The sequence below is a fragment of the Poecile atricapillus genome, chromosome 2, assembly GCF_030490865.1.
Source record: "Poecile atricapillus isolate bPoeAtr1 chromosome 2, bPoeAtr1.hap1, whole genome shotgun sequence".
Lineage (NCBI taxonomy): Eukaryota > Metazoa > Chordata > Aves > Passeriformes > Paridae > Poecile > Poecile atricapillus.
This window is the reverse complement of record NC_081250.1, coordinates 25,059,385-25,072,586: the sequence shown is the minus strand read 5'-3', so window position 1 is coordinate 25,072,586 and position 13,202 is coordinate 25,059,385. Positions and strand designations below refer to the sequence as shown.

Sequence of the window (13,202 nt, the reverse complement as noted above, 5' to 3'; positions counted from 1 at the left end):
ACCAGCCATCAATTTCATGCACAATAAAACTCATGGCAGAAATGAAAAGATGTAAGGAAAGCAGACGAAAAAGACAACCAACTGTATGTATCAGAAAGTCTAAACAGGCTCCTTCCTTTCAAAGGGTTGCTGCCAGCTTGCTTTTATTTATCTTGGAAATGAAATCATCATGCAAAAAGGTTTTGTCTTAATTAAAATTTCCTGTTGTCCCAAGTGCAGATGTGTGGTGGGTGTGAAAGGAAATTAGTGAGTAAGCTGTGGGTAGACTTCTCTTTCCTGGTGAATCCAGGCAGTAATCAGTGATACTAAATTTCAGGAAGGTTTAAGTCAGGGAAAACAACACAATCTATCTGTTTCAAATAAACAAAGCAAGAGAAAGAAAAGAGAAAAATCCTTTTTCCACATACAGCATGAGTTCAAATTAAAAAAAGACTATTCAGCTCACGTATCTAGCAGTACAAAAAGTAACATCACTAACACAGTGCTGTCTTAATTTATTTTTTTTTTCTTGTCAGCAGGGATTCGAGCCAGCCTTTTGCAACCAAGACCTCATTTACAATTTATGTAAGTAATTCCTATGTATGAATATAAAGTAAGCAACTTATTGTAAAATCTGAGCACTCCTTAAAACATCATGCTTCCTCATGTTAGACTATGTAAACACTTATTTATAACAATCCATGACAGCACATAAAGTGCCCATCCACAACTGAAAGTAATTTATTTATATTTTTCAAAAGCAAAACATTACATATTGCTCTATTGCAATAGCAAAACTGCTTTAATATATAATTCCAGGAGGTACAATTTTGCCTTAAATGATTTTTGAGTGTAAACAAATTACTTCCCATTAATCTTTGCTTTTCCACTAGATTTTGAGTCCCAGTTGTTCAATTTTCAGTGACAGTCAGCTTCTTGCCACTAGTTTTCTGGTCTGCTACATCTCTAAATTGTACTTCCAGGAGAGACTGTCTCTTTTCATGCAGATTGAACAATATTACTGGCAACAAAATGAGCAAAAACATTAGGGAAATGAAAAGCAATGTTGAAGTTGCAACCCATGGCACAGATCATTAGATAATTACATCAACATTCATGATAGTGGAAATTTAGGGAACAATATTTGTATTGCCTGGCCCACTAAGCATGTCTGTGCACACCTGTAATTTTTAATATAAGAGACTTGCAATCATAATACTGGCCCCATACTGAATCTTCAGCAGTAATTCACATGGCATGGCTTCTGGAGTTGTCTTTTAACTCCAGGGATTATGTTGTCACAGTCATCTGAAAGCTGAACCTTGATCTGTAAATTCCAAACATTAGAATCATAGAATTGTAAAAGCTGGAGCTGCGAAAGTACTATCACTTTGTCTGATCCTTCATTCTGCTAGAACAAGATTATTATCTTATCTCTCAGAGTGCTTTGTCGAGTTCAGTTCCTTATGTTAAAGGAAATTTGTGTTTTTCTGCACTCTTATATCATACTTTCGCATTTTTCTCCTTTCTACTTTCCACTCAGGAATTGCCCTAAGCCCATTTCCAGAATGAGCAGCTCTCCACCTTCCATCTCTCCTGAAGAGCTCACCCAAACCCAGACTGTGGAGGAGGAGAGCTGAAGAATGCACAAGATATTTGTGCAGGATGGACTGGATGCTAGTGCCACAGTGGAGTAAGGACACTTTAGCAGGCAACCCAGGCTTGTCCCTTCCTCCAGCACAACATGAGCACTTTGCAATGTAAGGGACTCTCCTATCACAGACATCATCCTTGTATTACAGACAAAATCTCTTCTTTCTCAGGTATTTTGTGTTACTGTTCTGCCCATTTATCTTCCAGACATCACTAGAGCCCTCTGCCACCATCACTAATTACCTCCAAGCATCTGTGTGTGCCAGCAAAATGCTCTCCTGCATCATTCTACTGAAACAATCTCTCCCTCAGTGTGCAGACTCTGCCCTGTGGCCCTGTCTGGAGCAGAACACCATGGCAGGGATTAATTTCTTTCCAAGGGCACCACTGTCAACCTGTAGGAATCCACTCTGAGACCTCCACAGGTGCCAAAGGAGAAATCTGTGTACACCAAGACAACAGTAATGACTCAAATTGCCTGCCACGTCGGACTGAGAAGCATACAGCCTCCACAGTGGTCTCTCTTTACAGACAATGGGGACAAGAATTGCAGTGTCACTGTGCTGACACATAGGTGCCTCACTCAGGTGTTGTACTCAATCCTGCTTTTCTTCCTTGGAAGGGACAATAATATCCTGACTTGACTGTACAACGTGTGATGATTAAGCACTTACAAGAGGTGGTTGTTCATGTCTCATATCTACTTTTTCCTTTCAAGTACCACGGTTTTGTTTTCATCAGTGTGGGAACTAGCATTGTAGACACAACTAGGCAGCTGCCTTTCCCTGATGACCACCTCCTCTAAGGAAAAGAGGAGGTGACTTTTATCCTTACCGTGTGAGCAGCAGCAGATAAGGGAGTTCTCTGAACTGGAGTGCGCCGGTGACTGCGATTATCCCACAAGACAATTTGGCCAGAGTATGTTCCACCGACGACCAGGTTTGGGTGAAAGCGGGCAAAACAGACTGACATCACGGAGGACTGGAGGAAAAGAGGTAGAGAAGAGAGGGGTTACAGTGGTCAGCCATCTTAATTTCTCTCCCTAGGGAAGCACACTGTAATTAGCATTTTGTATTTTAGGGATCACCCTATGAATTCTATTCATACTTCTTGCACACCAGTAATTCTACTAAAGCCAACAGGACACATGCAAAGAAATAACTCTGACCCTAAAATGTGTTATTCCCCATTGGTCCTGGGGAAAATATAGAATGAATCTGAGCATGATGCTAAAAACCTGAGATGACGTCTCCATGACAGTGACGGTAAAGTGCTTAATTACATTTCCAGAAGTGAGAACTTCAGCTAACCAGATGCCAGCCAAACAGAGAATAGCATCCTGGCCCATGATATCCCATCAGGGAGAGCTCTTTCCCTATTTTTCCTCTGACTTTTAACTCAGGCAGCTTGAGGCAAGTCTGTGAAAGACCCTCTGAAGTTCACCTCAAGGTGTGCTGTCTTGAGAGCATCAGCTGACAAGCTGTGTCTCATTGTTGGATCAATGACTGATTCCTCTGCTACCAAGGTCTTCTAAGAACAAAGGCAGCCACACTTTACACTGCTTAAGCAGAACTGAGTTCTTCCTCATCCTAATGACAGCTGAGTTACCTTTGGGTATTTTCTTTAGCTGGGGATCCTCAGGAGCCAGACTGGTGTGATGGGTACCCTGGCTACCTGGTAGAGTGCCCCACAAGCCAGTATTGAGATCGTTATCTATCCCAGCTACCACTTTTCAGTGTCTTTAAAATGACATGCAACAGCTGAAGTCCTCAAGGGAACAGTCCCAAGACCTTCATGTGCCAACAAGTCACAGCCAAGAGCAAGAAGCAGTAACTCCTTCAAGTCTTCTATGCTCTTCTTAAATAATTATTTCCCATTTTTATATAATTGGTCCTGCATGTTATGCCTTTGTTTTATGCAAATATTTTTTTTATACTTTAATGACTGGATATTTTGAAGTGTTGGTATTCCTATCTGGGAACACACTTTACTCAATGACAGAGGGTTAACTAAATTACCATATTTCACTTCCATAAAAAGCATGGCAGACATTTCAGTAAACTCTGTTGAATTAGGAACACTGGAGATGGCAAGCTGAGCTCGACCCAGCATCTACCTAGGTAATGGCCCTGTCTCTGGGAGAAGTGGATGGGGTTGTAAGACCCTTGACATGGGCAGATGTGTTGCCTGCTTTTCTTACTACCCCTCATGATGATTTCTAGTGGCTAGAAACTGATTTGAACTCACGAGAGACTTGAAACCCCTTCTGATAGGGCTAGAATTAATGATGCTAACTCTTGATGCCTATAACTAGATTAGTAAGAATAAAGCAAAATGGGAAGTTTAAACAGTTTTTATTGAATTCATGTGGCTGCCTGATATCAATTGTTTAAAGGCAGATTATATGCTAAGTGAACTTAACAGACATACTTACAGCATACAGCAGTATATTTATTACTGGGTTTTTTTTTTTTACCTAATGAGATAATCAAGACAATGAAAAAAGCTGCCATTACTTTTTTTCTTCCCCACTCTCTCTGGATCCTCCTGGCTGTTCACTTGACATCTTTTTACTTTCCCCTCTTGACTAACAATTCTGCATACATTTCTCTGATGTTATATAGTCTAGCACCCAATGCCTAGATGATTAGTGTACATAAATGCCTATTTTAGTCCATATCTAAGTACTTGAGCACAGCAATTCCATTATGGTCAGTCATAGTAATGAGAGGTAGCTTCCAAACAGCATTTCCAAAGGACCTAGATGTACAGAAAAGAAACTCCATCCCTAAGGAACAGCGGTTACTATTAAACAGGAGGTACTATTAAAAGGGGTTTAAAACTCAGCTACACTGCAGCTGCCATCCAGTTTCCACAGATCCCCCCCCACATTATAATTAAAACGACCCTGCAGCACATGTTCTACATTTTATCTCTTTGTTTAATGGCTTAGTGAGTTGTTTTAATCAACCCCTCTCATTCCTTATAACTAAACTGACAGATATTCTTACATGAAGTGAAATAGCCAGATGATTTTAAAATAGTACAGCTCCACCACTGTGTACACCCCACAGCAGCTACAAGGCTCCACATGTATTTTAAGAAACCCCAATTCAAACAGTCATTCCACAACAAAGTTCCCAAGTTTGTCCCAAACAAACTTGGGAGACTGAAGCAGGGCAAAGAAGCCAAGTGGACAGTGTATTTTTAAAAGTTCTGCTTTCATGGTTAGCATGTTTTTGCATTTAGGATGCCAGAATACAGTTGAATGGTCAGGATATAAACTGCCAAAGTGTGTTTTTCATAAAGTTCAAAATAACCTACAGACATGACATGGGCTTGAGCTCTCTGCACTGCTCCTAGTCTTCAAAAGGTGAAATGTTCACATCCTTTTAATTATGTCAGCATTATTTTTCTATCCAATAAAAAATTCTGTCGAATATTAGAATTTAACAGTTTAAGGACTCCATTCCATAGCACTTAATATAGTGATTATTTTCTTAAAATTAATGGCAGTACACAGATGAGTAAGGGCTGTAAGATCAAGCCCATTCATTTAACAACTTGAAAAATATTCATTTCTTAGTCTTAATGGGAGAGAGTGGCTGACAGGTCTCCAGTCTGTCTGAACAGCTCTGTGCTCAAGGACAGCAGCAGAAACCATTCCCTGTAAGCCTCTTCTGCCCCCAGGCTGCCTCTTGTTTGCCTGTTCAAGTATTCTCGCTCCTCTGAAACAGCTTTGTCACTGACTTCAAAGGGGGAGGAACCAGCCCATGGTCAGGTTTTTAAAATAACAGCATATCCTTGGTTGCACTTCTACCACACCCTTCCAGGGAAATCTCACGGCACTTTCCAACAGCAATGGTAAAGCTTCCCAGTTTTTCAGTTAGGGGTATTTTATGCTGTAGGTGCATAGTTACCTGTTGCAGAGGACAGAAGCAGCTAGTTTCACAGTGTATGGCGACAGCGCATAAATGTAGGAGGAATCATGTCAGAAGGCAATTACACAGAGTTTAGTGTCCACAGTGGAAAAGCAGCTAGGTTAGGAGATTCCCAGCATTATCTTTTTATGGGTGCCACAAAGCATCTGTCTGAGCAACTGTTGGGACCCACAAGAGACAGGCAAAAGCGCAGTGTCTGGTCATCTGCATTTCTCTGAATTGCACTGTGCAGTGAATCATTTCAGTATTTACTTCAGCTTAATGCTCAGGTGCTTTCTCCCTCTATGCAAATACAGCCTACTGGATTTTGCTTTTTCTGTCCCTCCTTAGCTTTCTCAGTGGCCTTACTAAAATATTTCTGGTGCTTCTGGCTTTGTGATCTTCCACCCAGATGTTGCACTCTTAGTGGGGCCACAATACTGGTGCAGCTGCCTCATGCCATGCATGTTCTGCCTCCCTGCGGAGGCAAACAGATATCTCCAAGGGCCAGAGGAGAAAACCCGAGTTAGCTCCATGTGGGAGCACTGCCCAAGCATAAGAGAGAGCTCAGACCTGGAGATTTTGCCTGGCAAACAGGCAATCCTGGTTCTCAAATGGTTCTACAGCTTCTGCTCCCAGCTGCTGCAAGAACCGCACTGAAAAGATAATTAAGAAACAAAACATAAGATGTCCATGCTCTTGTTGCAGCAAAGAGAGGGCTGGGCCTCACAAACAGAAGTGTTGCTGAGCCCCTGGAGAGGTCTGCAGTTAAGGGGAGGGAGCAGCACCCTCTGCCCCCTGCCTTGGTGGGGGGGTCAGGTCACCTCAGCCCATGGGGAGGAGCACTGTGGAGCCACCTCTGCCTCCCTGCTCCTTCCCTCCCTCCCTCCCCATTAATGCACTGATCCAAACAGGCTCCCAGCCCTCTTCAAGTGGCTGGCAAAGCTGTTTTTTATTTTAGAAGCTTAATAGAGCCCAGATTTGGATTAATGATGGCATATCCCGTCAACCACAGGTACACGTGCTTGGGACAGACAGTCATTTAGCTTCTCCCTACTGAGAAGCCTGACCTCAGTACCCACATCTGATGTGTGTAAGGCCCTGGAGACTCGGCTGTCTCTGCTCATGTCCATACGCTCGGATGGCACTCTGCCCAGCCACCAGTCAAACAAGTTCACAAAGACCTGGGTGCTAAATAATAACAACTCTCAATAGGCAGTGACTACTGCCTTCAGCCAGACCTCTTCTGCAGGAAACCACCCCCGGAGCCAGCACTGCCATACTGGTGCCATATGCCTACGCCTGACACCAGATGTACCTCAAAACAATACTTTGTCAGTGGGAAGAAGCAATCCGAGGAGTTCACAGGGATTTCTAGGCTCCAGAAGACCAGGTTATATTGCAGCAGGCTCTCAGGAAGCTCCTGGGTGGATTTTCCAGCTGAGCACATGCATGTGAAAAAGCACTACCATCAGTGTCATGCTGCTGTGGGTCACTCTGACACAGTCAACTGTGGGCAATGAAATCAACAGCAGCTGAGAACATCAAATCATAGAATATGCTGAGTTGGAAGGGACCCATCAGGATCATCGAGTCCAATTCCTGCACAGGACCCATTAAGAATCACCATGTGCTGAGAGCCTTGTCTAAACACTTCAACTCTGTCAGGCTTGGTACTGCAACACTTTCCTGGGGAAGCTTTTTCTAGTGCTCAACCACCATCTGAATGAAAAACCTCCTCCTGATATCCAACGTAAATCCCTCCTGATGCAGCTTCATGCTATTTCCTGGAGTCCTGTCACTGGTCATCACAGAGAAGAGATCAGCACCTGTCCCTCCTCTACTCCTCATGAGGAAGCTGTAACTGCAATGAGGTCTCCCCTCAGTCTCCTCCAGGCTGAACAGACCAGGTGACCTCAGCTGCTCCTCATTCGGCTTCCCCTCCAGACCCTTCAGCATCCTCATGGCTCTCCTTTGGACACTCTCTAATAGTTTTATGTCCTTTTTATATTGTGGCACCCAAAGCTGCACACAATATTCAAGGTGAGGCCGCCCCAGCTCAGAGCAGAGCAGGACAATCCCCTCCTTGCCTGGCTGGTGATGCTGTGCCCAGGACACAGGTGGCCCTCTTGTTGAAGTGGCAGATCCTTTTCCATGCTTGGGGGACTGAGAACAGAGGGACAAAGCTCTGGTACTGCTCTTTAGCTGAAACTATGAAAAGGTTCATCCATAGGATGTTCCCTGAAGAACAAGGACTGAACCACTGATCACTTATGTCTGCTCTCCTAAGGAATAAATAAAACAAGAGGAAGGCCAGAAGCAGACATGCTACTTACTCATAACCTTTTGTTCCCAGTCCTGCTCATCAAGAGCAGCATTTACAGAGTCTCAGCACTCAGAGTCCCTCTGAAAGCTGCCTAACCTTCTTCTGACCAGGCAATCAGGAGAGCATTTCATTCCTGCATTGCTATACACACATATATCTGGCTCCCTACATCATAGGGATGATATACTACTGAAAATGTGGATTAAAACCATCATCTAGAAATAAAACAGCAACTGAATTGTTATATAAAGCCCTTTTTTTGTGACCAGTCATGGACTGAGAATAATCATGGAAAGTAGCGGTATCAGATCTGAACACTTTCTCTGGTTTAGGAACCTTTCTCTGGTTTTGCATCACAAAAGGTGCAAGATACCTTGAAAGAGGGAACTTTAGGGTGACTTTACTCTGGCTACTGAGCTACCTGGTATTGTACACTGAAATAGAGCCTGTGTTCCTTCAAAAGTCCTGTTTATTTTTAGTACCTGCCATTGTGAATTTGGATATTTCTGAGTTCCATATAACTGTCTAAGTATAATTAGTAGTAACAAGAAAACAGCAGAGAGAATACCAACAGAATTACAGTTAGTTTTAAAACTAAAAATTAGTTTTAAAATTAAATTTGAAAAGGAAGTTATAATGTGATTTAACAGAAGAGGTAACCTCTTAATTCTAAAAGCTTCAAATTCCAAGACTTCTGTACCGCTCCCTTCCAACCATCTTCCTATTAAACTATGAAATAACATCTGAAAGATTTTTTGCTAGAGATTATTTGTGGTACCATACAAAATTCGTCTCTACTAAAAATAAAATAAAAGCAGTTGACATCCTTCACATATTAAGAAAAATAAATAAAACCAAACAAACACTTCTTCAAACCAAATGTCAGAACTCTGTTTAATTAAAAAAAGGAAGTTTATACTTGGTTATGGTGTGTGTCGACATCTACCCCTTTGATTTACAAGAGTATGGACGGGAAAGAACAGATTGCTTTATTCAAGAGAAAGAAAGGAGGGAGGGGGCCCAGTGTGACAGGAAAGAGTGTAGGCTGTATTAACTTCAGTGCTTGTTAAAACATGAAGGATTAATGGTAGAAAGGGAGGGAAGAATTGTGAATGTCTCCAGTTTAGGATCTTCAAAAATGTTTGGGGATTCTAAGAATGTCTCACCAGACCACATGAAAGCTGCACAGAGAGACTCAGCCACACGACTGCTCTAAATCCAAAGCTGGTATTGCTCCACTTATACCATCAAACCAATGGAGCTGAAATGTAGCCACAAATTAAATTTATTTTTATTGAAAAAGTACTAAGTCTTTAAAAATAAGGAAAAGAGTATGTCAGGAAATGCAGCCTTTCTTAGCTGAGTTTACAGGGTAGGTAACTCTGACATCTAACCTCACTGCTGACATCTGAGTATTGCAGCAGAATCAGAGCACTCTGCCCAAGTCTGCAGAAAGGCAATATCCAGCCTTATGACTTCATTTTAAATAGAGCAGAAAGCTGGAGCTTTCTGCTTTCATCTCTGTAACTGCAGGTTCAGCCCATGTAACTACCAGAGAAAAATAATCGGGAAAAAAATCCACAAGCTGCCTTTGCAAAAGGGAATCTACACTTCAGCCCTTCTGCAAAGTTCATTTGCTGTAATTATTAATTCAGCAGTGTCATGGTGACTAGGAAAAACAGCAAAACTGCTTGCTGTGTTGCAAATGCAGATAATCCTGATACTTCTCAAATTTAATACAGGGAGATCCTGTGCACCTTTATCCGTGAGTGCAACAAGCAATCAATTTAGTAACCCTGAATTACTGCACACACATGCAAGCCTAAGAATAGAGTCTTTGCTGAGCATCAAACTGTCTTTGTTAGACTGACGATGAGACAATTAAAGCAGAAGTAGGGAGTAATTTCAAAACAACAGCACATCAAAATAAAGTTTTCTTTCCAACCAACTACTTCAATGTTAAGTACCCAAATATGTTTGTTTTCTCTGATTAGGACCTGACTGCTTATCAGATCTCAGGGTCAAATTATCAATATCTATGTGCCTGCATGTTGGAGAAGCAAGCACTTCCTTGGTTTGTCTATTTTATTTAAGTCATGATGCTCTACAGTTATTCACAAGCACTCTTAGTTGTTTTGATTAAATTATTGACAAGCTTGAAATGACAGGTTTACACCACCTTTTCAGACCTGGTTCCTGAGGGCATGTGTCTGTGGGTGGAGTGCAGAGACCTTCTGCCATCCCTATATTTCACAGGCTGGCCACAATTTGGAGCAGATGCTAAGTGTCAGCTTGAGCATGGCAGTCTGGCATGCAGCTTGCATGCAGAAGGGCTCACTGGTTTCAGCTCAGCACTAGCCAAAGGCTTCTGGACCAGAGCTGCTGTACATGTAGGGTCATGGTGTCACTGCCTGCCACCACTGCTAACTATAGCTGCAAGTTTTGTGGCACAGAGACTACTTTATTATCACGGGTTTGTAACAAAATCCCTACTAAAGCATCTCAGTCTGATGAAAGCCCCTAGAATTGAGACAATACTAGCATTACCTGAAAAATTCACTTTGTGCAATGGTTAGAAATACCATATAAGCATCTTATTTTAAACACTGCAAATGAAATCAGATCTAGAGGGGCACATACTCAAAACATCACGCAAATCGAAGCCTTCTGTAAGTGTTGCAGTTAGCCAATTCCTAAAGCATCTCTGAAGGTGAAGCCACTTCTATCTAGCAATTACCTGGGGAACCTGGCTGTGAGGAACAAATCCAGGAATTTTGGTCACTCTTCCTGAATTACTTCTGCATATTATCTCTCTGATATGGTCTGATATAGAACACAGGTGCAGACTTGCCAGTCAGCCCCATGCTCATAAAGTGTCCCAGCCATTTATCTCAAGACTTAAGCTTCTTAATGTTGCACACTTCTACAGGCAGAATCTCCTTCCTGCTGGAACCAGGCCTAGGAGTGAGGCTTAAGAGTCCCTATCCAGAGGTGTTCCCATCTAACATTATGCAAAAGTAGAAGAGATCCCCCAGAGATTGAGGGTAGGCTGGGATTTTGGTGGCCTGGCCTCTTCTCCTCACAGTGAAAGCACAATAGATAATCACTTGATGGCAAGTTCTGGAAATACCAGTGTCAGACTTCAGAGAGCCCACAGACATAGAAAATTCCAGATCTAGAGCACAGGAATAGAAACACAAGTTATTCTCATGATGTGGTGATGGTTTTGTGGTTTCTATGGCAGCAGTTCCTCAAACCAATGCATTTGATCAACCAAACTATGTGAAGCCACAGATGAATTAGAAAGCAGTACAGATGCTGCAAGAACAATTATCTACAACTCAGCCTGTGAAGTTGGGTGTAGTAGTCACAGCTGCTGGCAAGAGAGTCACAGATAAATCTCAAGTGTAGCACTGAGTCCAAACCCCCAGAAGAAATGCAAAGGCCATGAGAACCGAGGCACAGTCAGAAGATTGAACATATTGAACCAAGAACACTTTTAATCCCCAGACAAGTAAAGAACTTACTTAAGTCCATCTTTTCTCAGAAGTCCATGAGCTTAATTGTAATTAATTCTAAGTTCTCCATTATTTTAATGACTCAAAAAACTGCTCACAGCCAAACAAATTGGTAAGTGCTTTCCTAAACAAGCAATTTTTAAATTCAGGCCTTCTGAAAGCAAATGACCTCCATTCTGTGGGGAAAGAAGGACACCCTGATGTTCAGATGGTCCTGGGAAGACTCTGTAGACTTAAAGAAAGTCTCAACTTGACAGAATTCCACATCAGTATCAGAGATAGGGAAGGGAAAATGAGTATGAAGTGTCAGAGACAGACTCACTAAGTTGTCAGTGTTGGGAGACACACCTAGAGATTGTCTAGTCCAACCCTTGGTCCGAGCAGGATCAGCTGGAGCAGATTGTTGATGACTGTGTGTAGCTGGGTTTTGATTGTCTCCATGGATGGAGGTCCCATCACCAGCTCATGTTGAGTTTCTCACTAACCAATACCCCCAGGTCCTTCACCTCAGGGCTGCTCTCAATCCCTCCCCTTGAGCCTATATTTGTATTTATTGCCCCTCCCCAGGTGCAGGACCTTGCACTCAGCCGTGTTGAGCTCCATGAGGCTCAATGACCCAGTGCTCAAGCCCATGAGGGTCCCTCTGGATGGCACCCCTTCCCTCCAGTGTGTCATCCAAACCCCACAGCTGGGTGTGGTCAGTGACCATGCTGAGGGTGCTCTCAATCCCACTGTCCACACTGCTGACAAAGATGTTAAATAGCACTGGTCCCAAGCCTGACATCTGGGGACACCACTTGTCACTGGTGACCCCTTGGACATCGAACCATTGACCACAACCCTTTGAGTGCAACCATCCAGCCAATTCCTCATTCACTGAGTGTTCCATCCATCAAATCCATGTCTCCAGTTCAGAGACAAGTGCAGGACTGTGTGAAATGCTCTGCACAAGTTCAGGTAGATAATGTCAGTCATATGAAGACTAATATGCTTTTAAATTTGCCCAAATCCATCACTTTGACTGATGTAACTTTTATAGCCAGTGTCACTATGTAATTGGAAATAATTGGAAATAATTGAAAATTAATTTACCATTGCACATAGATGTGGCAATTGAGAGACCAAAAGGCACAAATAAACAGCTATCTAGTGGAAACACAGAAGATACCACAGGTAAGTCTGTATTTAAGAAAGGGTGGAAACACGAGTTTCTTCCACGCTGTTCATGTAAATTATTGTTACTTCAGTAAATTACTGAAGAGATTCTAGTATCAGTAGCCTGGCCTGCACCCACAGAACATTAGGAAGAAGCTAAGATCACAGAGGAATGAATTAAACCCATTATAGACAATTTTTAATTCCCCTTTCTCCAAACAAACCTTAGTTTTCTGAAATTTCACACCTGCAAGGCTATGCTGCTTGGTTTCTACAATTTTTTTTGGTAAGTAACTTTGTAGAGGAGGAAGGATTGCGATACTTGTTTTCCAGTGTCAGAGTGAAAGCCTTAGTAGCACTAAATCATCATAGTTAGGCCACCTTAGAGTTTCTGACTCCTGGAGTATCAGAGGACCACCTCTTGCTCAGAAACAAGCATCCCTGGGTCATTCACTCTCACCAGTGATCGGATGTTTCATAATGCACCTTTATCCTGCCAGGAAGAATGGATTTATCCCAGAAAACTCATGTCATTAGTTCTGCACAACTCCAGCACAAATTTGGCTTAGTCTATTTATTTACAGATGTAAACATGAGATGGCAAATGTTAAGCATGTTTTTCCCTCCATGAAATGAGTGGTGATTTAGTGT

The 13,202-nt window shown here is 42.3% G+C and overlaps 1 protein-coding gene across 7 annotated transcripts in view; it reads right to left on the bottom strand.

Annotated features, from left to right (window-relative positions):
• The window catches only part of DYNC1I1 (dynein cytoplasmic 1 intermediate chain 1), a 411,944-nt gene that overhangs the window by 45,576 nt on the left and 353,166 nt on the right, over positions 1-13,202 (bottom strand). For all 7 annotated transcript variants that reach the window (XM_058830768.1, XM_058830766.1, XM_058830765.1 and 4 more), the window contains one exon: positions 2,467-2,613. In XM_058830768.1, the coding sequence (XP_058686751.1) occupies positions 2,467-2,613 (147 nt within the window). The remainder of the gene's footprint in view (positions 1-2,466; positions 2,614-13,202) is intronic.